At 47.8% G+C, this 24,396-nt stretch overlaps 1 protein-coding gene across 1 annotated transcript in view; it reads left to right on the top strand.

Annotated features, from left to right (window-relative positions):
- Positions 1-22,395, top strand: part of TGM3 (transglutaminase 3) — a 38,315-nt gene extending 15,920 nt beyond the window's left edge. The window contains exons 7-13 of the mRNA XM_010972790.3: positions 107-242; positions 9,362-9,465; positions 11,201-11,446; positions 14,820-15,140; positions 17,345-17,502; positions 21,232-21,365; positions 21,783-22,395. Coding sequence (XP_010971092.2) covers positions 107-242; positions 9,362-9,465; positions 11,201-11,446; positions 14,820-15,140; positions 17,345-17,502; positions 21,232-21,365; positions 21,783-21,930 — 1,247 coding nt within the window. The 3' untranslated portion in view covers positions 21,931-22,395. The remainder of the gene's footprint in view (positions 1-106; positions 243-9,361; positions 9,466-11,200; positions 11,447-14,819; positions 15,141-17,344; positions 17,503-21,231; positions 21,366-21,782) is intronic.
- Positions 22,396-24,396: the final 2,001 nt, after the last annotated feature.

The raw sequence follows: 24,396 nt of genomic DNA, 5'->3' as shown, positions 1-24,396 counted from the left end.
TCTGGGTGTGGCATGACTTTGCTGGGTGGTGGTAGGGCAATGGTGGGGTACCCTAAGATCCTGTCTCCTCCCCACCCCAAGTCCTCAGACTGCCCTTGACTTGCAGTGCTGCGGTCTTTCGGAATTCCCTCCCGAGTGATCACCAATTTCAACTCAGCTCACGACACAGACGGAAACCTCAGCGTGGATGTGTACTACGACCCCATGGGAAGGCCCATGGACAAAGGCAGTGACAGCGTATGGTGAGTATCCAGCCCTTTCTGAGCATCAAATCCAAGCAGCCTCTCCCCACCTCTCCCCAGACCCTGGGATCCAGCTCAGGAGTTGGCAGGCAAGTGACATATCAATAGCATGGTTTGGAATGGAGATGCTATCACTTCTCAGCCTTTTGGCTAAGATCAAGTTTAGAACGGAAAGGCTGAATCTAGCAGGAATCCGGCAAGACCTGGAACAACTCTTTTCTCAGAGTTCTGCAGACCGTGATGGGCTATTGTATCTTGCTGCAGAATGACGGGTCTGATACCAGGGAAAGACATGGCCCCTGGGCTCTGCAAAACGGCCCTGAATTTATCCAGCCCATCAGACCCTATGCTACTTTAAAAGACAAAGATTGAAACTGTTGATTTTCTAGTAAAAAATATAAATTTACGTCATTTCAGGCAAGCATGTGACTTATGGGCTTTCTTAAAGAAAAGTGAAGTTTTTCTCTTAATACATACGTACTTTCTGGGTTCAATCAATGTTAGCTTATTCTGGATTCCACATGAAATAAGAAGCTTTATATGTAATCGGGCATATGTATTTCTGACCATAAATATGCCACGTGCGCATGTATCTATCCACATGTATGTGTATATAATGTGTAATAGATGCCAACTGGAAGTAGATTGTATAAAACTTTATAGGCATGTATCTATAATTTCATATAGCTGCGTATATACATAAAACTGATACTGTTACAGCTATTTAAGGTTAAACATATGCCAAGTTATTACCAGATGGCAACTGAAAATAATTATGCCTCTATCTGTATGTACACAGGTATCTAGGTGTCTATATATATATAAAGGACTGCATGCATATGTCAATAAATCCATTGTTTTAATCCATTTCAGAGGACTTACACACACATAATCACCCAATGCATATGGCATCTTATTTCCAGATGTTCAACTTTTTGAGACAATCTATATAAAAAATTGTTTATTACTTATTATTCCCAGAATAAGTCAGCTTTACTGAAATGTGCTTAGGGTAACTAATAAAGTCAAAGGAAATTTTAAATTAACAGAAAAAGCTGTTAAAACAAATAAACAACAACCCTGTGCTGTCAATAGCCTTAATGTAATTATCCCCCTCCCCCTTTGAAGGGAGGGAGGTATACATACTTCGCCCAAGATCTCACAGATTCTAGGGTTTAACGGGGGCAAGAAATTTTATCTTAGGATGTTCTGTCTTACTTTGCACACACACAACGTTCTCTCTAGTGACACTGCGACTCAAAGCGAGGTTTTGTTTTCCAGCTTCTCATAAAGGAGTGTCTTTTCTTCTCCCTGTTCTTTTCTTTTGTTGTTGCATCCACAGCCTGTTCTGATCACTGGGGCAAGACCCTTCCTGACCTTGCTTTCCTTCACAAAAGGAGATGCTTGATCCAGCAAGATGACTGACTTGGGGAGGGGGTGGTCCATTTTGGTGTCACCCTTCTGTGATTCTTCTGCACTCTCGGGACAGCAGAAACCATAAAGCTCAAGACTCAGCCCCTCCACTGAGAGCATTTCTGGTGCTGTTAGGGGACAGGGAGTGGGGAGGCCATTAATACAGGCTATTTAGTGATAAGAGATGGTGAGCAGTGTGCCAAGTGCTTAATTCAGACAGTAAGCCCTATGGGAACCCAGGGAAGGGGAAGTCAAGGAAGATTTCCTAGGAGCAGGAAGGTGGGGCCTTTAAGCTGAACTTGGAATTAGAACCCAGAGCTCTTGGATGCTGGCCATGCTGCCACCCTGCATTAGCTTCATAATCCAATCCAATATAATCATGTTGGGGCAAGTATGGGCACATAGTGACATTCCAGGGTGTCTCCGCTGTCATTTCTCTTGGCCTCATTGGAAGGTGCCAGGCCCTAAAGCTCTGATTTTTGCTGGGAGTCTCATCACCCCTCAATCTCCCACCCACCCCCACCCCACTAGCCTTTTCTGAACCATCCTCAGAAAGCAGTGGGAGTCGGGAGCCCCTCCACTCCCCACTCCCTGCTAGCTCTAGGTAGAGAACCAGCACTGGATGGTGTGAGGACAGGGGGTCCTGAACCCTAGTTCCAGCCCCACTACCATCTGCCTCTAAAACTTTTGTAAGCCACCTCACCTTTCTGGCCCCCAGTTTCCCCATTAGTGACAAATAAAGGTTGACCTGGAACTAGATGATCACATTAAGCCTCACCCCACTTTTTGCATGAGAACTGCACCTGCCCAGGGAGCTATCCCATCCCTTCCATGTAGTTCCCACCTGGCAGGGAGCTAAACCACAAGCCACTTTCTGCCTGGAGTGAAATCATTAACTCATTATTAAAAGGACAGTTTGGGTTTGGACAGAAATCCTTTGCTCTGTGTCTTTGTGTGTTGCCAATATTAAAAGCTTTTAGAACCTGGTCCAGATTTGCCTAAAGTAACACAATGTAAACATCAACTGAGGTTAAGCAACTTCAAGTGCTTAGTAATAACAATGGTAGCAACGGATGGTTTGCTGCACAGTTGTTGTGTGCCAGGTGCGGTTCCGAGTGCTCGCGTGTACTCTTCAGAAACGATGCAGTAGGCGCTGTTATGATCACCCCATTTGACAGCTGAGGAAACTGAGGCACAGAGTCATTCACCAGAAGGCAGATGACTAGAAATGATGGAGCTGGGATTTGAACCCAGGTGGCTTTGTAACCTATGAAGCACCAGAGAGATGCCAGAGTACTGTCATTATCTCTGACTGATGTTTGAGAAATCTAACAACTTACCAAGAGATTTTCTGGGGAAAGGAGTGCGGGGTGGCAGAATGGCTGGACACCAATGGGGGAAAGAAGCTGGGTTCTTACGCTCACACTTAAGCAGCAGGTGACACTTCTCTAGAAGGCTAGACCCTGGCACAGGGACTCAGGGAAGAGAAATGACTTGCCCAAAGTCACACTGAATTAGCATCCAAGCTGGGGGTGGACACAGGTCTCTGTCCACAGGTCTCTCCTGAATCAAAGAACATTGGGACTGGAAGTGATCTTAGAGGGGACCTGCTCTTTTCGTAACTGAGAAAACAGAAGCCCAGAGAGAAGTAAGGGTAAGCAGCTGGAGGCATTTGGGCACTCTAAATAGTATGTAACTTTACATGAGTTCCTTAACTTCTCGTTACCTCAGTTTTCCATCTGTAAAATGAAGGGCTAGGTCAGGGGACCTTAGCAATTTCTTCCAGATCTTTCTTTTAATGACATTACAGCATCCATTGTTGTACATTTTCTTCCAAGCCATTCTGGTCATGCTTATGGTTTGACTTAAAATGCACAAGTCTCCTGAATTTTCACTTCTTCAGAGTCGGACACTCTGGGGAAAGCTTCTTTAATATGATTCTCTTCTGGGTCACCAAAAAGGAGGTCTCTGAGACCTGCAACCAAATGATTTGGAACAGTTTGGCCAAGGTTATCTTTATCTTGACATTTCTGGCTTGTTTTCTTATTTCATTTGACTTGATTCCCCAATTCATAGAGTCACAGACCTGACTCTACCTGTAGCTTCTAGAGAGCTCCAAAGTGGAAGGCAGATGGTGATTGCTCAGTCCTGGTGTCAGAGAGGTGGAGTCAGTCAGTTCTGAAGAACTGTCGGCACCCACACCCGCTCCTAATGCAATGTCTCTGAGGCCACCAGCCTCCACTAATACTTAGCCAGTCCCCAGCATACCTAGAGCAGCTCACTCAGACCCACAGCAAGGAAACCAAGGATGCCAGAGTGGCCCAGGCCCCAGAACAATTCAATTCAGTGAGCATGATGTTATGTCTGTGTGCCAGACCCTGCGCTGGGCACTGGGGACCCAGAGCAGTGAGCTGCAGGGGTTCCCAGCTGCACGAGAAGCTGGGTGACTATGGGGCAGAAGAAGTCAAACAACTGAATCATGTGCAAGATTCAGGGATCACACAGAGGTAAGGTTGGCACTCTCTAAGCATGTTAGAAAAATATTTTTTTTTAATTGAAGTATAGTCAGTTACAATGTGTTGATTTCTGGTGTAGAGCATAATGTCCCAGTCATGAATATAAATACATATATTCGTTTTCATAAAAGGTTATTACAAGAGGTTGAATATAGTTCCCTGTGCTTTACAAAAGAAATTTGGTTTTTGTTTATTTTTATATACAGTAGTTAACCTTTGCAAATCTCAAAATTTCAAGATTTTTTGAAGGAGGTAGCATCTGAACTGCATTTGGTGGGACAAATAGGCTTTTACCAGTAGAGAGGGTAAGGATGTAGGGTCTTTTTTAAGACAGGGTGTCCTGACCCTGTGAATTCAAAGGTAAGCGTAACTCATTTGCTATCTCTAGGGGCAGCGGTCTGTTGCAGAAAGGTTGCATTAGAATTGATTTGGGTAGAGGGACATAGGAGGGTCAGGAATCTGCATCTTTTAATAAATGTCTCAGTCTGTCCTCTTCCTGAGCTCCTGCTCCTGAAACCCTCAAGACAGGAGAAGAGCCCAAGGTTGGGACGTGGGAGAGTCTGGCACCCAACCAGAAACAAACCAGAATGCCCACAATAGTGCCCTAGGGCGACTGAAAGGCACACACATGCCAAGTAAGTGTGAGTAAAGTGCTGGCTCCCTAAAGAGGGAGGGACTAGGACATCCTTGTTACCTGCTTTGTCATAAATTTCTGCCTTGCAAATAAGTATTATAAGTATTACCAATTTTTTTTTTTTTAACTAACCCAACCTTCTCCTAGGAGCCTCTGCCAGGAACAGAACAAACATGAAACTTGGTGTTCCCTCTGCTTTCTTATCCTCTCTTGCCCCTTTCACCCTTCTAAGACCATCTTCCTACCCTCCTCCTGCTTTCTTCCGGGTGAATTCTAACCGATCTGAAGGGCCCATTCAAAACAACATTTTGTGGGTCGGCCTGGAGATCATTTTTATGTTGACTTTTTTTTCACAATTATAGGAAATCTTAGAAATATATAAAGAAGTAAAGATCATCTGTAATCCTATTGTTCACATACTTTAAATACTTTTTTAAATAGTTGTATATGGTTCTTTTTTATTTATTTAACATTTTTATTGAGTTATAGTCAGTTTACAATGTTGTGTCAATTTCCAGTGTAGAGCACAATTTTTCAGTTATGCATGAACATACGTATATTCATGGTCGCATTCTTTCTCGCTGTGAGCAACCACAAGGTCTTGTATACACTGGGAGTTCGAAATTTGTAGATACTGACAGGCATATGCAGAACAGATAAACAAGATTGTACTGTATAGCACAGGGAAATACGTACACATACTTTAAATCCTTGATAGCTTCCTAACCAGTCTTTTCTCTGTTAGCTGTTGTTTTTATAGAATGGGGGTCACACATTTTGTAAGGCATCTGTACAAGACAGAATGACAGACACATTCAGCTGTTTCCCACACCTGGAAACCAACCACTTCATAGTATTAAATCATGTGTTTTTGACTAAACATGATGTTATGAACATTTTCTCTATGTCATTAAATGATTTTCAAAAATAAGATTTTAAATGTATTGTTCCATTGACCGGTTAAGCCATGATCCCTTTCCCAGCTGTAAATGATTCCCTATTTCCTACTTTACTATCTACTCCCTTTTTTTCCCTACCATAAATAACACAGTAATGGGCATTCATACGTAGATCTTGAGCAAGTCTGAGATTAGCCCCATAAGAAAGATTCCTAGAATCTGTATATCCTGGTTTAAAAGGAATGAACATTTTAAAAGCTTATGACATCTATTGCTGTTGCCTTCCAGAAATATTGTCATGACCTGTGTTTCATTACAGCAGTGAATAGAGAATTCTTTCTTCCCACTCATATCATTGGCTGGTATTATTTTTAATTATCTGTTTGTTCACCTCTTATGATCTTATCCCTTTCTCTCTTGTTTTGGAGCTGACTTTTTTGATCTTTCCTTGTTCCCTGAAGGATGTAGCGGGGCCACAGTGCACCTGATAGCTACTTAGGGAGCACCTCTAACTCCTTCTGACGTAGAACTCCCAATCTGGTCCCTACAGGAAGACTTGCAAGTTTCATTTTACAATATGCAAAATGAAAACAACTTTTTCCTGATTTTAAGACAAAGAAAAATAAACTAGGAAGAAGAATCATAGTAACATAACTACCCAAAGAAAAACACTAATAACATTTTGAGATAGATCCTTCCAGACATTTCATTCTGTTTATATTCACACACATTAGATGTACGCACATTGAGTGTTAATTACCCAAATGGGACCAAGTTAAACAGTCTATTTTATAATTTTTTTTGTATCTTGCTGGGTCAATAAATTAAAATTTAGAGAGACAGCATAGTTTGGTAGTTAAAAGCTGCTGCAGCTCTTCTGCTGGGTTAAAATCCCACTCTATTTACTCTCTTTGAGACCTTGGACAAGTCGCTTAACATCTCTGTGCCTCAGTTTCCAAAACTGTCAAATGGGGTTAATAATGACTCCTATCTTATAAGAGCATTATGAAGATTAAATGAGTTAATATAGAAGATAGAGCACAGTAACTTTCTGTGTTGACACAACTGTCATCTATTTATGATTATATAAGACATATTTTGCAACATTCACTCATTTTATGATAGAAATAGTAAGTAATTTTCATTATAGAAAATAAAAACATTACAGATATAAATAATGTAAAACTTTGTTCGTGTACACCAAAATCTGTCCATTTGCACAGTATAGACACCAGACCATTATTTAAACTGTGGTCATCCAAGATATGTAGAATTATGGGGGACTAACTTTCATTGCTTTTTTTAATGTATAATTTTCTAAATCCAAAAGGGTACATCACATTAGTATATATATTTTATAAGCTTATACACACACACACACACACACACTATTTTGTAATTTGTTTTGCTTCCTTGGTGGTAATAATTTAGAGATCTTTACATGTACGCGCTAGATTGATTTTGTTCATTCTTTTGGACAGCTGCGTGATATTCTGCTGCATGGCTGTGCCACAATTTATCCGACCAATTCCGTATCAATGAACTTTTCCTCCATTATTTTCGCTATTACCAACAATGCTTCAGTGAACATCTTTGCATGTACCTTTATGTGCCCTCAAGTGAGGTTTTTTTATAGGCGAAATTCCTAGAAGTGGAACTACTGACTCAGCAGGGATTTTTAAAGCTTTTTTGGGGTCTTATTGATTTGTAAGTACTTTAGAATATTCTTTATAGTAAATCTCTGTCTAGTATATGTGGCATATATTTTCCCTAATTTACTGATTTTTGCAGTCTTTTTTTCTCTCTCTTTTTCAAGTTGGATAATTCTGACTGATCTGTCTTCAAGTTTACTGACTCTTTCCTCTGTTATCTCTGTTCTGCTAGTAAGTCATCTATTGAATTATTTAATTTCAGATATTGGTCTTTTTTTCCAGTTAAATTTTTCCATTTAGTTCTTTTTTCCTCTTTTCTATTTTGCTGCTAAGAGTTTCCCTCTTTTCATTTGTTATGAGCACATTTTTCTTTATCTCATTGAACATAGTTATAAAAGCTGCTTTAAAGTCCTTATCCAGTCATTCCAACATCTGGATTATCTAAGGGTTAGTTCCTGTTGGCTGTCTTTTACCTTGAGGGTAAGCCACATTTTTCTGGGTTTTTTGTATGTTGAGTAATTTGGAATCGTATCCTGGACATTGCTAAGACAAAAGGCAGAATCAAGATGTAGCCAGTCTACCTGGGGTGGACTCAGACTGCAAACTCTGTCTCACCTGTGGTGAGCAACAGCTCAAGTTCCAGTTTATTTTTCTTGTTTTTAGCTGACTTGTAGTCTGCCTCATAGGTGTCTAGTTCAGAGGTCACCCAGAAGCTTGAGCAGAATTTAGATACAAATCCAGGTTCTCCTTCCTGATTCTTTCATTTCCAGGACTTCCCCCTCACTCTCTAGCAACACTGGCTGACCCAGGCTCTGTTTCTTAACTCTTTGGGTCAGAAAGATGTGGGGCTGTTGGAGATTTTACTGCCCTGAACTTTGTCCCAGCTGCAGACTGTCCTTAGGGGCAAAGTCACCAAAAGGGCAGCTCACCCCATGATGGCCCCTCCCTCAGAGTTTTGACTCCCTTCCAAAATCCTCCTCTTTGTTCACTCTCAGATAGTTGGCTTTTGTAATTTTTTCTTTTTTTTTTTTTTAACAGTTTCTTGTTACCTGCAGAAGGGACTCTCTGTTGAGCTTATTCCTTCATATTGGAAACAGAGCTACTTTGTTTCTTTGACATATGCAAGTTTAATGTTTTTAACCTAGTCAAATTTATCATTCGGAAGTTGGTTCTCTGCTTAAAACTGTCTTCTCCATCTCATGAGTATAAAAAATTTTTTTTCAAGTCAGATAGAATGTGAACTTATGTCAGACTTACATTTTCTCCTAAGTTGGGCCCAGAACTTCTAAAGCCAGTGTTAATGTAGTTGCTGTGGGAGTGGAGACGAGGAGAGGAGAGGGTAGAATCAAGAATAAATAAAGGCTTGGTTAATTGGCTCCACCTGGTCTGGTGAGGGAGTGGACCAGGGACAGAGACATACAGATTGAGAGACGAGAGGATGCCACTGATGAAGAGCATTTTGGGACTGGTGTATGTCATTCTTCAATCTGGATCTCAGCCCAAGGGCTTGGAGGCTCTTAGCCAGTCCTGTCACTCTTGCTGCAGCGCCATTCATTTTCATCCCACACGAAGTACAGTGGCGTACCCCAAAAGGATGCATGAGAGAAAGCTGAGTGGCTTTGCTTGCTGGATCACTGACCCTAACCTCTATCCATTCTGCTCCTCAGAAATGCAGTAGAACATGGTGGCCAAGGACTTGAATTTTGGAGTGAGGTAAACCTGGATCCAAATTTGACGCCGCCATTGTTAGCTGCTTAACTTCTCAGAGCCTCAGTTTCCCCTTTTATGAGATGAGTATAAAAATAGTAGCCACTTAACAGTGCTGAGGATTTAAGTGAGACGATACTCACAAGGTCCAGCACAATAGCTAGAGTGCTATTGGCGCAGAGTAAACTCTCCTGATGAGTATCAGAGTGCTACGTTGTCAGATCAGAGATGCGGTGTCTTGCCACTCCTCTGCTGTGTGGCCTTGGGCAAGCTCTGCAGTCTCTGGTTCTGTCTGCAGGAATTTCCACGTCTGGAATGAAGCTTGGTTTGTGCGGACTGACCTGGGACCTTCGTACAATGGATGGCAGGTTCTGGACGCCACCCCCCAGGAGAGGAGCCAAGGTAATCCTCTGTCAGCCCACTGATGGCCCCCTTCTCTGGGACTGGCTCTAAGTTATGACCTCTCAGTTCTTTACAGTGCTGGATGGTGACACAGCAAAGTCACCACATCCTCTCTGTCTCTGGAGGGCACAGTGGGATTAAAACAAAAATATTTTCAAAATGGATTTCCCCTCCTAATTTTGGTTGGTTCAGGTTGCTATTTAAATGAATGCCATCCCTGCACCCACATGGCTGCTACAGAAGCTGTGGCACGTGCCCAGCTAACCGCTGGCTCTGCTCCCCAACCGCCTCCAGTAGCCTATCCCTCCCAGCACTGAAACCTTCCAGTTCCCCATCGCCTTGGGACTTAGTCCAAACTTCCTAGCTCAGCTCAAGGCTTCAGTGATCATGGCCCCAGTGTCTCTCTCACTCTCACGTGTGTCCCCTGCCCAGCCGAGCTCTCCTTCACACAGGCTGGCCTGACGCCATCCCTGTTCCTCTGGTCGTGGTTTCTGCTCCCACCTCTGGCTTCAGGCTCCAGGAACCTCCCCTCTCCCCTCCCCTGACCTCCAGAGCATTCTCGTACCTTCATTTTCAGTTGTCTTTCAAACTTAAAAAAAAACAAAACTGTAAAAGTAATACGTGCACATGCTTAAAATTTTTTTTCAAACTGTTCTAAAAGGACTTACAATGAAAAAGAAGTCTTACCTTCTCCCCCAACTGCAGCCTCTGTACCAGAAATAATGAACATGATTAGATCTGGGGAACCTGAGTGTGAGGAGGGTAACCTTCCGGATAGCTTCTAGGACACTGTTCTTCAGACTTTTCACTGCAACCCACTCGTGGCTATAAAATCAAGTTAGTGGGTTGTGACCATCATTTTCAGAAGTGAAATAGAATAGCATGGAGAGAGGTGAGGAAAAGAAGAGGAAAAGCAGAAGTATCATCACAAGTGGTGAGAACAAGGATGGTCCCGCGAAACTTTTGTTTCAGGATCACATATGTTACCATCATGTACGATCTACTTATTTCTAGAGGTCATGGTGGAAAAAAAAAAAAAAAGGTTGAAAGTCACCATTTCAGGTATATAAAAGTGTGTATGTTGTTTATTTGTTCTATAAACATGAATGGAATATTCTTCTTTCTATTCTGCTGCACCCCGCTTTTCTCACGTTGGCCCTTCATGAATGAAACAGCATCCATATATCTGCATGTACATCTATACTCACCCTTCTATCTATCTGTCCATCCATCTATCTACCTACCCACCTATCCGTCAGAGCTGCCTATCTGAGTGCTAGAGAAGGAAGGAGATGGTCGGGGCTGGGGAGCCCTAGGAAGCAGGAGGTCCCTGTGGGCCAGGTATTCAGAGAAGTCTTCCAGGAGTAGGGGAGGAATGATTTGCAGAGTAGAAGAGAGGCAGCCCTGAGCACAAGGCAGCAAGACTTTCCTGTTTAAGAAACAGACCGAGGGCAGGGGACAGCACAACTTATGCGCCCACAGAATGCAGGACTGGGCCGTTTTCTGTAGAGATGGAATCTGATCAGGATGCTACTGTGAAAAATAGCAACAGCCCGGGGTGGTCTGTGCTGAGTGCCAAGTGAGGGGGTAGACCGTCGGAGTTGAAGGAGTTTGGTGGGAGAGGCAGGGGAGCTGGGTGGTTGTGAAAGGCCCCCAGGGGAGCAGGCCCTGGGGTGGGCTGTTCCAGATGGGCCTGGTTTTGGCCTGCATCCAATCTCTGCACCCTGGCCCCCAGGGGTGTTCCAGTGTGGTCCGGCTTCGGTTATTGCTCTCCGAGAGGGTAACGTGGACTGGGACTTCGACATGCCCTTCATCTTTGCGGAGGTCAACGCCGACCGCATCACTTGGATCTACAATGCCTCGAACGGCACCATGAAGAAGAATTCCTCGGACTCTCACACCATTGGCAGGTACATCAGCACCAAGGCAGTGGGCAGCAACTCTCGCATGGATGTCACCGAAAAGTACAAGTATCCAGAAGGTAGGCAGGGCGCTGACGGGCTTGGTGGCGGGAAGACAGGGTGGAGAAGGGGAAATTGCTCATACTCCTCTCACGTTCTCAGCCAGTTCTGCCTTAATGGTAGGACTGCTCCCTGGCATCTGATGCCCAGCTCCCCAGACTGCCTCCAGTGGGGACAGAGCCGTCATGGGCAGACATGATGCCAGCAGAAGTTTGCCACAGGGCACAGGCAACTGCCTGTTCAGCTAATCTCCACCTGTGACCCTTTGCCAATTGCACAGCTGGGGTGACAGCACGGAGAGAAACATGGTCCCCACAGGAGACTCCCAAGGGCTTAAGGAGAAATTTCTCAGTCAGGCCACTCCCTCAGCCTCCAAGAAACACAGGCAGAATGATGAAAGAAATGGACAAAGACCCCAAAGACAAGGGCCTGTGCCTTGTATGCTTCAGAGGGCTCCCCAAAACCAGATGAAGTGAAGATGCTTGAGTCTCCGAAATCTTAAGCATCCACATCAGTGCTGGTCCCCCTAACATCACCTGGAAAGCTAGTTGCTACAAGGCCAGTTTTAACACACATGGCATTTGTTGCTCTATTTCGGATGTGGCTTTCAGAGTCAGCGACTTAACTCTTTGTGGAGATTTTCAATAGTGACAAAAGTTCTACATCTGAAGGCGACGTTCATTTTTAGAAATAGCCAAAAGCAAGTTAACGCTTGCTCTAGCAGACCCATCCCTCCTTAATAGGGTCAACATGTCACTGTTTCCAAAAATGTTTTGGAAAAAAAATTTTTTTTAATTGGACAATTTTTAAAAAATAAAAGGAAATTCTTTGCAATAGTTACTTTAGTTGATGGTCACCACTGGTTCTGAGGGGGGTCAAGAAAAGTGCTCTGGTGAAGGTGTCCACATGCACCCTAGAGTCAGCCCCACCGCTCGCACCGCTGCTAGCTAATGCTGTTGGCTGCCGTTTACCAAAGAGGAAAGCTGAGCCCAGGAGATGGGGTCTGGCTCCAAGTCCAGATGGGTGACCTGCCGGCTGGTGGTATTTGTGGGCACTTTGAGGTAATCCCTTGATTTGGCCCCAGTCTACCTCTGCAGTCCATTCCCTGGTTTGGCTCAGATAGCCCTTCTCTCATTCACTAAACACGTACCGAGACCTCCCCTAGTGCCCGTCTGCACTCAGCTCCCGGGGGGCCAGGAAGCATCCTGCAGATGGGCCCCTGGCCTCACAGAGCTCACAGGTCAGGGGGAAAAGCTGGTGTCTGACCCAGTATTCTCAACAATGTCAAGCTGTAGAAGCAAGTGTAGGGGACAAGGAATGAAGAACCCCCAGCAGGAAGCCATCTCCAGCCCTCTTACTTTAGCTGTGTGACCTCAAGCAAGATTCTTAGGGTCTCTGGTCCCTCATTTACTCACCTGTACAATGAGAAGAGTCAGGCCTGTCTTCAGTGGGATTTAAATGAGCTAGTGTACAAAATTGCCAAGGTCAGGGCCAGGCACGTAGTGAGGACTTAATAAACAGTGGTGATTTTTATCAACTTGAACATCTGCAGCCTCTCTGGAATGACCTTCCAAGGGGACTTCTGCAGTGTGCTGCTTACACGGATGTGTGAGTTTGTGGGGTTCCTCACCTGGTCATCGCACCTTGATTCTGTCCCAGCCAAGCCTCCTAAGTGATGGATAGGGACCACGGCCAGGTTGGGGGGGGTCCCTGCAGGACCCCGGCCAGGCCCCAGTCCCTGTGTGCCAGCAGGGCTGTTCACCCAGCCTGTTGTTGCCCAGTTCTCCTTACCTAATGATGTCAGCTTGTGTCTGAGGGCCCCAGCGGGGAAAAGCTCATAAAATGGGTTGCTAAGCATTTGCGCAACTGCAACACCAGGGGAGAAGACAGTACCAGGAAGCTTAGTCTTGAGTAAGCAGGGCAGGTGATCTATATAGGTATCTAGGTTCTGAGCCTCATTGTGCAAACACACCTGCTTTGCGGTGCTGGGCACAGAGGCTCAGCTCCCTGCACAGACATCAGTCCTGGGTGTGGACTTACAGCTCGGCTGGAAAATGGGAAGGCACCAAAAGGAACCCAGCCCCCCAGCAGCTACCAGCTTGGGTAATTTGGCTGCCTGCCTCCTTTTCAGTGGGGTGTGTGGGAGGAACCTTTAAAGACAGGTCTAGTCTCCTGGCGAAGGGCCCCCTTTCTGCCCCTAATCCCCAGACCAGGCCAGCCGCTTGGACCAGCTGCTTCTCTTAGAGCCTTAACTCAGACGTGATGGGCTGGGGTAAGTTGGCCTCTGGGGTCCCTGCCAATTGTTCCATGTAAGGCCTCACTAAACTGCAAAGTGCTTCTCATAAGTCATCTGGTGCCTTCAGATTTCACAAGTTGGGTGGGGAAGGTGTGGGGGCAGAAGTACAGTCTGCTGATAGAAGCGTGATCATTCTTCTTGGTGGATTTCTGTCTGTGTTCCTAGAAGGTCAACGCCTTCTCTTTGATGGTGGATTTATCCTCAGGTCAAAGCAGGGAGCCTTATGTGAACCATGGGCTCTACCCCGGCTCAGACACTTGGACTTGGTTACTCAGCTCTCAGTTCCCCAAGAGCCATGATTTTGAAGCCATGATCATGGCCATTCTCCCGGGGCTGTTTATACCATCACGTTTAGCAGCACCTGAGTCAGAATCCGAAAACCCATCCTGCAGTTCAGGCTTTGTGTCTTTGAAACCTAAACTCTCTTGACAATTTCAACTAGTCATAACCTGGAACCATACCAACCATGGGAAGTTCTTGTCAGCTGACACGAACAAAAGTTCCCCTCGTCAACTCTCAAAGCACCTTTAGAAGCAAAGCAGAATAACACGGTAAAGTGGTCTGAAAAAATATAATGAAGTCAATTTTAAATCGTAACCTTTTTTTCACTTATGAACTCATTCTAACCTTGTTGTTGTTTTCAAGTGATCAGTACTTTAAATCTTACAAAGGACCTTTTATCAGGAAAGAAAGAGAGAAAAAGAAGAAAGGAAGGAAGAAAGGAAGGAAAGAAGGAAGGAAGGAAGGAAGGAAGGAAAGAGGAAGGAAGGGAGAGGGAGAGGGAAGGAAGAAAAAGGAGAACTAAGCTAATTAACCTAAACAAAATATTGAGCCATATGGTAGTTTTATGCAGGTGGTGATACAGCGTTCCCTACAGCTCTGTGGAGATGTGGAGCTGATAGGAATTGCTGGGCTGTAAGCCTCATGTTAAGGAGGACAAAACGGAGACCAAGAGAGATCAGACATGTGCTTGGATCAGAATCATGCAAGCAGCAGAACCAGTGCTAGCCCCAGGTCACCTTTCCAGGCAGGGTGCTGTCCTCTGTCCAGGTTGCCACCACATCCCTGAGATGCTTCTGTCTTTTCCTGCCACATAGGTTCCAGCCAGGAAAGACGAGTATTTGAAAAGGCTCTGGGGAAAATGAAACCCAGTGCATCATTTGGTCCAACGTCTGTTTCAATGTCTGCACGAAGCGAGAGAAGAGAGGACCGGGAGCCCAGCATCTCTGGGAAGTTCAAGGTCACTGGCATACTGGAGGTGGGCAAAGAAGTCAGCCTGGCCCTGATACTCAAAAACCTAACAAGTGATAAGAAGACGGTGATGGTGAACATGACAGCCTGGACCATCGTCTACAATGGCACACTGGTGCACGAGGTGTGGAAGGATTCCATCACTATATCCCTGGATCCCAAGGAAGGTAACTTCCCCTGAAGGATGCTGGGGTGCTACCCAACTGATATTCTCTTGGGGTTGGAGAGTTCCTGTTGGAATTGACTGAACTGATTAAGGAAAGGATAGCACATGGCCTATGTGGGTAAGCCTTGGGTTTTGAAATTTTGAACGCTGCAAGACAAGGTGATGCCGAGCAAGATCCTTTTAAGCCCTGGGGGAGGAAGGAGGGAGGCTTTAGCAGCTAATAGACACGCCACAATATCCCTTACAGATACATACCCGGAGTGCAGACTGCTTCCTTATACACTCTTCTGTATATTGCATGTGACTTTCTAAAAGGACAGATTTCAGGATTCCCTTTAACAGAGGCAGAAACTGAGGCTTGGAGAGATTGTGACTCACTTTGTAGATTGTGTCATAGCTAGTAAGTGACAATGCCAGGGTCTTGGTCCTAGGTTTCCTGATGCTAAATCCAGTGCCCCCCACCATTTGCTAGATTAGACTGCTGCCACCCCTTCCCGATTCCAGCTCCCACCCTACCTCACCCCGACCCCGCAATGAATCACTTCCCAGATTTGAATCTAGGAGGGTTGCAGTATACCACAGGGTCTTGAACCCTCATCCAATGTTCCCCGATGGCTGCCAGTGGGTGCGTGGAGTTTCTTGATTCCCAGCCACTGTGTTGGATTTTCTCAGAGATCTGAGCCTCTGGGAGGAATAGTGACTCGGTGCTCCTGGGAGGGAACGAGGTGGAGCCGAGAGAGGCTGGGGCTGTGGAAGGATTAGAATGCAGGTGTGCCCACATTGGCAAAATCCTTCAAGCTGTTATGAAAAGGTTGGCCTCACAAAGCAGATTAACAAGGGTGGGGTGACTATTTGCTTCCCATCAGACACTAATAAAAACTGATGAATGATACAGCCCCTATTCAAAGAATTCTGGCTGCAGAGAAACCGAGAGGTGTTACACCTGTCAGTGTTCCCCAGCAGCCTGTCTTCTGGCAGAATTTAGCAGAAATCTCCCCAACACCAAAAGGAACTGCCTGGCTGTTACTGACCTTCAAAGCTCAAGGGCAGTGCTATTTTTGAAGGCCAAAAATAATTCACGGGAGAGAAATGGTTTAAAAAAAAGTCATACTTCTGCAGGAGGCAGCAGAGTAAAATGAGAAGGGGTGGGGATGGGTGAAGTGGTCCTAGAGGCCTGACATTGTCACCTACTTTCTGGATGACCCTGTTAAGTCCCCCTTCCTTTCTGAGCCTCAGGGTTCACTGTCCGAGAGGGCTGGACCAGCTGATGCAAGGGCCTGTCATCTCCATGTTTAGGGGCAGGCTGGGTGAATCCCTCCAGTGCTAAAATCAGAGCACCCACCACCTTGAAGCCTTAACCTCAAAGAGCGTATGACCCCTGTGGATGGCAGGACGCCTCCCAGACCACCCAGCCCTACGGCGTGAGGGAGGGGGGAGTGCCCTGCCCCAGAGGAGGGAGAGGTCCCTGCCCCCTGCTCTGTGAGTCAGAGGGGGCCTTGAGGCTTGGGGAGGACCTAGATAGAGGGAGAAAAGCTGAGGAAGGCATTTCCATCCAAAGGAACCATGAGTCAAAGCGTGAAGGGCTAAGGTACCTGTTTTGTCAAAAGGACAACGAGAGGGTCCTTTGAAGGTAGAGATGATTCCAGCCCAGTGATGCAGGGCCAGATGGAGGAGTCTGAACTTTATTTCTGAGGCAGTGGGGCCTGGGGAAATTTTTGAAGTGCCATGGAAGAAAAGTGACATGATTTAGGGGGGAAAAGGTGCTTCTAAAGCCAATGCGACTGGTAGAAGGGGTTGTCTTGGAAGCAAGACACGAGAGGTGGGGAGGTGGTTCGGATGCTGTTGCAATAGAATCCCAGGCTATTAGATGACCTGGGAGGATCTAAGCAATGAGTTGGGCAATGAGTTAACACTTGTATTCTTCCCCTGCCCCTTAGAAGGCAACTTGCCCTCTGATATTTTCCGGGATGGGGAGGAAGCTTCAGCCTCCTGGAATGTGCCCAGCCAGCCGGAGTTCTGGTCCCTCCCCAGCCCCTGCTCTGCAGTCTGCCCAGGACAAGCCAGGCCTGGCCAGGCAGGGCACAGGCAAGCCCCAGTCCCCAGATATTCCTGGTCAGCTCACACTGACTTGGCTGGGCATCAGCTCTTAAGATTTCAGAAGCCAAGCCACTCGCTCTCACTCTGCTCCCTGACTTCTCCTTCCAGAAATACAACATCCCGTGAAGATCTCCTATGCTCAGTACGAGAAGCACCTAAAGGCGGACAACATGATCCGGACCACAGCCGTGTGCCAGGTCACCAACGAGGCCGAGGTGGTAGTGGAGAGAGTTGTCATTCTGGACAACCCCACTTTGACCCTGGAGGTAAAGGGGCAGTGAATGGGTGCCTCCCCAGCCAGCCCAGCCCTCCCAGACCACAAGGAAGGCCCTCCCCCCTAGACAGGGGCAGAGGACCAGGCCCAGCTTGGGTCCATCCTCGGCCTGACGGATCAGCCAAGAGTTCCACTCAGACCAACTCCCTGGCTCCCTGTCTGGCAAGATACACAGGCACGTCGCCCTGTGGCTTCTTTGGTTGCAGTTCCAGGCCCCTGGGGATGCCACAGAGAAGTGGCGAGAAGAGTTCTTCGGCTCACTCACTCTGAGCGTCTGCTGGGTCCCGGGCTGGGCCAGGCTCGGGGCAGGGTCCTGCCTGCAGGGAGCCCACTGCCCACCCCCAGACACATTTGTTGAGCAGATCAGAAATGGACACAACTCACACGCATCTCTCAATTCTCTAGACCCCAGAGTTAGAGAATTGTGGGCCCTCAGGAGCCTCGTCTCCAGCTCCTATACCTTGCCATTTCCCACGTGAGTAAACTGAGGCCTAGAGAGGAGAAGAGACTCGCCCGTGACTGGGGCTAGAGCTCAGGCCCTTTCCAGGACCTCCTGGGACATCCGGGGCCAGCAAAAGCAGCTCCACAGTGCTTGAGAGTGAAAATGCCTCGTCTCTGCTTTTGGCTGCAGGCTCTGCTGCCAGGCTCCTTCCCCTGAGCCCAGGCATGTGGGGACTCGCAGGTCTGGAGGAGGCATCTGGGGCCACTCTTTTCCTTCCTCAGCATGGGGGCTGGACGTATTTGTGCTACTCCCAAGCCTATCCCTACTCCAGCACCAGCTCAGCCCAGGGTGGTGGCTGCCAGAGCCAGAGAGCACAGATCTGAGGGATGAGAGGCTGGCAGGCAAGGACAGGCAGATGAACAGGTGAGGAAGATGGGGTCCTCCCGTGGGGGCCCAATCAGAGCATCACAGGTCAGGCTTCTCCCACATCTGCTGTATCTACCACCTGCCCCAGCTGTCTAGACAGTGATTGCCTTTTTCTTCTTCCATCACAACACCAGCAGCCTCCCTAGCCCCAGATTTCTAGAGGACCTCGTGGCTGCCCTGGTCCTACCCTCTCTAAGCACCGTGTCTGCAGGGGTTCCTGACCTCGGACAGAGGGCACCCACTTCCACACAGCAAGCCTGCAATAGAGCCCTGTCCTGGTTAGTCTGGACTGTGTGCAGAATGGGGGTGCTTTGCCACCTCCGGGGCAAGGGAGCCAGTGACCTGCTAGCCAGTCTGGAGGACAGTAGAGCAAGGGACAGTGCTTCAGACCTTGTATGCAGGCCCTGCCATTTATCAGCAGTGACAAATTCCTTAATTTCTGTGTCTCAGTTGCTCCACCTCTATTACGGGGATAATGAAATACTTCCCCTGCAGATGTCCTTTCCTCAGAGAAGCTCTTGCTGACCCCCCCATTAAGTCCCCAGGGGTACACCCTCAGGGCCTCGGTCCTTCCCTGCATATGTCCTCATTGGAGGGACACCTGCACGGTCAGTTGTTGGGCTGCAGTCTGCAGCAGACTGTAAACTCCACGAGGGGAGGAGCTGCCCTGTTCTGGGCCTGTCTCAGGGTTGGTCTAACAGAAACAGCCCCTCCCTGGGGCAGGACTGGAACAGAGCATCGGGGCTACAGGCTCACCTTCTTTCCCGCCCACTGGAGTTTTCATTGTCAATCCATGCTTGGCCCTGAGTGGAGAAGACTCACCTGCTTCCCAGGGCGTTTCCAGGAAATGCACCGCATCCCCGGAGAATGATGGACAGCGAGTGCCATTTCCGTCCTGAGGCTGCAAAACAAAACGTTCTGCATTAAAATGATCAGTGTTCAAGTGAAGTTAGTTTTTCCCTCGTGGTAGTCCCTTCTCCAATATCCTCAGATCTTCTTTGAGCTTTATCTTTTGTGCAACATTTTTGCTCTATGTCTTAGATTTCTATATCAAGTCAGCTTTGTCTTTCAAGAGAGTGTAACATCTTGAGAAAAGAAATCAGAATACACACAGGCTGGAGATGTTCCATCAAAACCTGTCCTATTTCATCTTTTTAAAGGGCATCTGCTCTTTCTTCTTCGGGGCATCTTTGTGTGAGTTTCCTCCTAATCTCTCCTTTACTTCAGCCTTTAGAGAATCAAGATCTTTTCGTCTTGATTGATTGAATCAAGGCACATCTCACTCAGAGCAAGGCACAGATTTTTAAACTCCTGTGGCTGATCTGTATGAAAAGATAGTAATTTGGATAAAATCCCATTCTCTTATTTGGTGCTGACTTGGAGTAAGCACTGAGAACTTTAGAACCAGACCTACGATCTGAACTTTGTTCCAAAGGGTGGTGTCTTCACGTTGGTCCATGACCTACTGACAGTCAGACACAGGTTTCTGGTGGCTCTTATCTCTCCTTTGGGTCATGCCTGGATCTAAGTCAATAGGACAAGCTGGTAAGCAGCAACGAAGAAAGGAAAACAAGTACATGAAACTCTCAAACTGAATGTCAACGTGAAAAATACAGCACCATTTATGTACCCTGGTGTCCTGATGGCATCAAATGATGCTTCAGCCTTCAAATTATGTCATTCACTTCAGTGACTCTCATGGGAGAGACTATGGCATAGATCATGGTCTCAATTGAAAAACATGTTTCAGTTATGCACAAATTATTGGCACGCATCGCGCAGTCGAGAGAGAAGAGCAAAAGTCTCCGGAACCGGAAAAGCCCTGGTTGTTGAATCAATCTGAACCGTAACTTTATTCCTGTAAAATGGTTTCAGTGCGAATTGGAGACAAGAAAAAGAAACACCAAATGAACAAAAAGCAGCCACGTCTAGTGATCCTCCAAAGAAGAAAAGAAATCCTCCAGCTACCCAGTTTCAGTTTTCTTCCACATCCGTGATCTCATTTGGTTCCTTCTAGCCCAGGGAGGGGAGCAGGGAGGGACTAGCCCTCTTTATCAGGTGAGGGAGTTGAGGCCCCGAGAGCTGAGGCATCTGCCCAGTCACAGCTGCTTCTCCGCAGAAACACGAGTTTCATCTTTGGGAACAAATCTTCCAGGTTGCTTCTCTGACCAGAAACCTAGGCTTCTCCAGCCTCTGATCAAGGACCCTGTCCAGACACCGTGAGGCATGCAGGGAACTTTTGGGCTCCAGAAGTTCAGAAGGACATTGATAGACCAGGTGTCATCAGAGGAGAGTGGCCAGAGTTGAGGCAGGGGCCCAACACCGAGCCCCGTGGGGAGGAGCAGGAGGCTGGCGAGCTGCTGAGCCAGGGTCTGAGCAGGGAGGGGGCTTCCAGGCTTGAAGGGAAGACACAGGATCAGTGAGTGGGGCATTTAAGGAACGTACTGTGATTAAGGTCAGAATGAAACATTTCCCAACCCTCACAGTAGCCCCCAGTGGAACTGGGCCATCCTGGGAAGTGGCGGCTACTAACCCCAAGATGAACTGAGAACGAGCCCGCGCACCTGCCAGGGCCAGGGAGGTGACGCGCTTGCTCTCAGCCACTGTGATGTGCGGCCTCTCGCTCTGCGCCTGGGGGTCCTGTCTGCAGCATGGGGATGACAGCCATTTCCTAGGAGCCCCCTGTGTGGATGTCACTAGCACTTAGGAGGACGAAACCAAAGGTCCTCCCTTCCTGTGTCCTCAGCAACATCTTCCTCGTCACCAAGTCGCCTGCCCAGCCCCGTCAGCTCTCACCGAGGGCGGGTGAAACGGGCCACCAGGCCCTGACTCCATCAACCCCTCCCCCCGCAGGTGCTGGACCAGGCCCAGGTGCAGAAGCCCGTGAACGTGCAGATGCTCTTCTCCAACCCTCTGGACGAGCCAGTGAAGGACTGCGTGCTGATGGTGGAGGGGAGCGGCCTGCTGCTGGGCAGCCTCAAGATCGAGTGAGTCCCAGGCTGAGGGCCCCGTGTGGGAAGGCGGGATAGAGGGCAGAGGGGCCTTCCAGGAACCCCGAGCAAGGCAGGCAGAACTCTAGCCTCGGACCTCGAGACCCGCACATAGGGATACACATTTGCTTTTGGTTTGGGAATTCAACAAACTTGAACTCACGGGAAAACCAGGTCACCAGGGTTTGGAGCTGGTCTTCATATTTGGGAGATCATTGGACCCCCTGCCTTCCCCTTCAGAGGGGTCCCAGGGCTAGAGGGGACTGGTGACCCAAGGTGTCAGCAAGAGGGAGCTGGAGGAACAGTAAGCTTGTCCAGCCCCAACCAGAGCAGGACTTGAGACCTCACGAGGCCCATCCAGCCTGAGGTCCATGAATCTTACCCTTGACACTGACTCCCACCCCTCCCCATCAGCGTGCCAGGCCTGCGCCCCAAGGAGCGGTCCCGTGTGCGTTTTGAGATCCTGCCCACCCGGAGTGGCACCAAGCAGCTCCTCGCAGACTTCTCCTGCAACAAGTTCCCTGCGATCAAGGCCATGCTGTCCATCGACGTGGCCAAGTGAAGGGCCCAGGTGGCCCCCATACAAACTTGGGAACATGGAGCAGGCAGGGCTTGCCTGTGGAGTGAGCCCCTGCTCATGCTGTCCAGCCTAGAAACCCACTCCATCCCCCAAGGCAACCTGGACTCCGACCTCCGGCCTCCAGCACACCCCCTCCCTCGCTCCCAGGCTGGGCTGGCTCCACCCTGGCCCCTGACTTGATCACTTTTGCACATTCCCCAAGCTTCTCCCCAAGGCTGCCTGCTCTGTGAGCCTCACGGTCCCGCTCAGCCCTCACAGCCTCAATGCTGCGGCATGGCGTGACACCTGCCCCAGCAACTCTCCAAATGGATACAGCGTGGGGGGTGGGGGGAGAGAAGATGGTCTGGACTAATTGCTGATTCCCCAGCCTGCTCTGCCCCCGGGGCCGGTTAACCATCCGTGACACTCACATCCACACCCTCAAAATAAATGTTAAAAAGAGCACGATCACATAGCACCAACTGTATGAGACTGCTGCTTCACCGAAGGTGGTGGAGAAGGAGAGAGGGGGGTGGGGCCGTGTCCTTCTGAAGGAGGGATGGCCTGGGGGAGGCTTGCCTTCCCCGTTCCAATGTCCAAAAGGAGTGGACTTGTTCTGTGTGGCTCCAGGTGCAAAAGTAGGAAGATGTTTCAAGTCAGTTTAGCAAAACACACAAGTTATCAGTTTGGAATGTGCCCTGCTCAATTTCTGGGCCCTTCAGGGAGGAGAGTTGAGTGCCTCCTACTGTTCCATGGTGAGAATTACAGGCTTTTAAAAAATCACCTGATGGTGATGCTTCAGACTGAATGAAGGTCCAGCCTTCTGTTTAAAATTGATATACCTGTGGAGACTGGGGGTATAACTCTGCAGAAACATTTTGGTATTTTCGTACATGACATTGGCAATCCAACTCAACTGATCCTGAAAGATGTGACCTCCCAGGGTCACCCAGCCATTAAATTCCATGACCAAGATTTCATTCATCACAGATAATTAATAAGCCCCTGCTGTGACTAGGTGAGGGATTCAGCACAGGTGATCTGCGCTTTCTGGAAGTTTGTTGTCATGGGGAGACAGGGGTATGGGCGTGGATGTGGGAAGATAGATAATAAAATGAGTAGTCAAATAAATGCAAAATATATCTTCAAGTAATGATTAGTATATTGATGAATAAAAGTCAGGATGTGGATACGTGTTGGGGAGGGACTAGGCAGGGCAGCCCTCTGACAGGTGATATTTGAGTGGAAACCTGAAATGAACCATGAGAGAGAGCCATGTGAAGGTCTAAAGGAGAGATTTCCAGGAACACCGGGGCACAACCCTGAGGTGGGAGTATCGTTGGTGTGTAATCAGAACATAAAGGAAGCAGTGCCCTTGTAGAGAAGGGAGGGTGAGAGTAATCAGAATGAAGGCAGAGAGGCGGGAGTTGGGGAAACACAGATCCCACAGGGCCTTGTAGACCCCTGTAAGGACTTTGGTTTCTATCCTGAATGAGACTGGGAGTCCAGGAGAGTTTTGAACACCGAAGTGACAGCATGTGTCTTGTGTTTTAAAAGAAATCATTTGGCTGTTGCAGGGAGTCCCGTGAGAAGGCTACTGTAACCATCCAGGTAAGAGGTGATGCTAGCTCAGACCAGGGTGGTAGCAATGAGTGGGCTGAGGAGTGATGGAGAAGGCAGAACCCACCAGACATCCCAAGGGACTAGATGAGGGATGTGAAGAAAGGAGGCACATGAGTCACACTAACATCTATTAGCCTGAGCAGTTCGGTGATTCCAGGTCTCCAGGGGCACAGCTCTTACTCTTCCTCTACCAGGTGAGCCCCAGGGGACTCTAGGATAGGAAGCTCTTCCCCCTCCAGGCTCACTCTGGCCCCTCACTGGCCACCTCTCTGTGTCTAGCCCCCTAACCATGCACTGGGACCCTGGAAGCATCTTCTTTGGTTGATGTCCCAGGCATTCAGAGTTCCACACCAGTCCTGGAAGAAGGAGCAAGTTTCAGAGCAAAGAGAAGACTTGAGGTCCAGCTGAGAGGCTGGGGCAATTAAGGGGGTCTTCTCAGATGAGCTGGCGTTGAATGATGTTAGGACTTCCTAATGATGTTCAGGCAGGAGGCCTTGGACCCTGGTGGGGGGAGACATGAAAAGGGAAGATGTGTTGCTGAACATGAGGAACGTGAAGCTGGAGGGGCAAGTGGACGAGGACTAGGAAAAGGCTGACCTCCAACTGGCCAGAGTTCATTTCAATCTGTCAGGGGCTGTGTAGCAGACTACATCTTCCAGACATGGCCACCATACTAGTTCTAATGCCATGTGCTTTTTCAGACTCAATCAAAAAGTGGGATCTAATTTCCCCTCTTCTCAAAGGGTTGTCCTTGGAGACTGCCTTGATGAACAGAAAGCAGCAGAAGTGAGGCTATGTGACTTCTGATAAATTATAAAAGACAACATGGCTTCTGCCTGGATCTCT

Source organism: Camelus bactrianus, chromosome 19 (assembly GCF_048773025.1).
Source record: "Camelus bactrianus isolate YW-2024 breed Bactrian camel chromosome 19, ASM4877302v1, whole genome shotgun sequence".
NCBI lineage: Eukaryota > Metazoa > Chordata > Mammalia > Artiodactyla > Camelidae > Camelus > Camelus bactrianus.
Note: the sequence above shows the minus strand (reverse complement) of the source record. Positions and strands in the feature narration are given on the sequence as shown.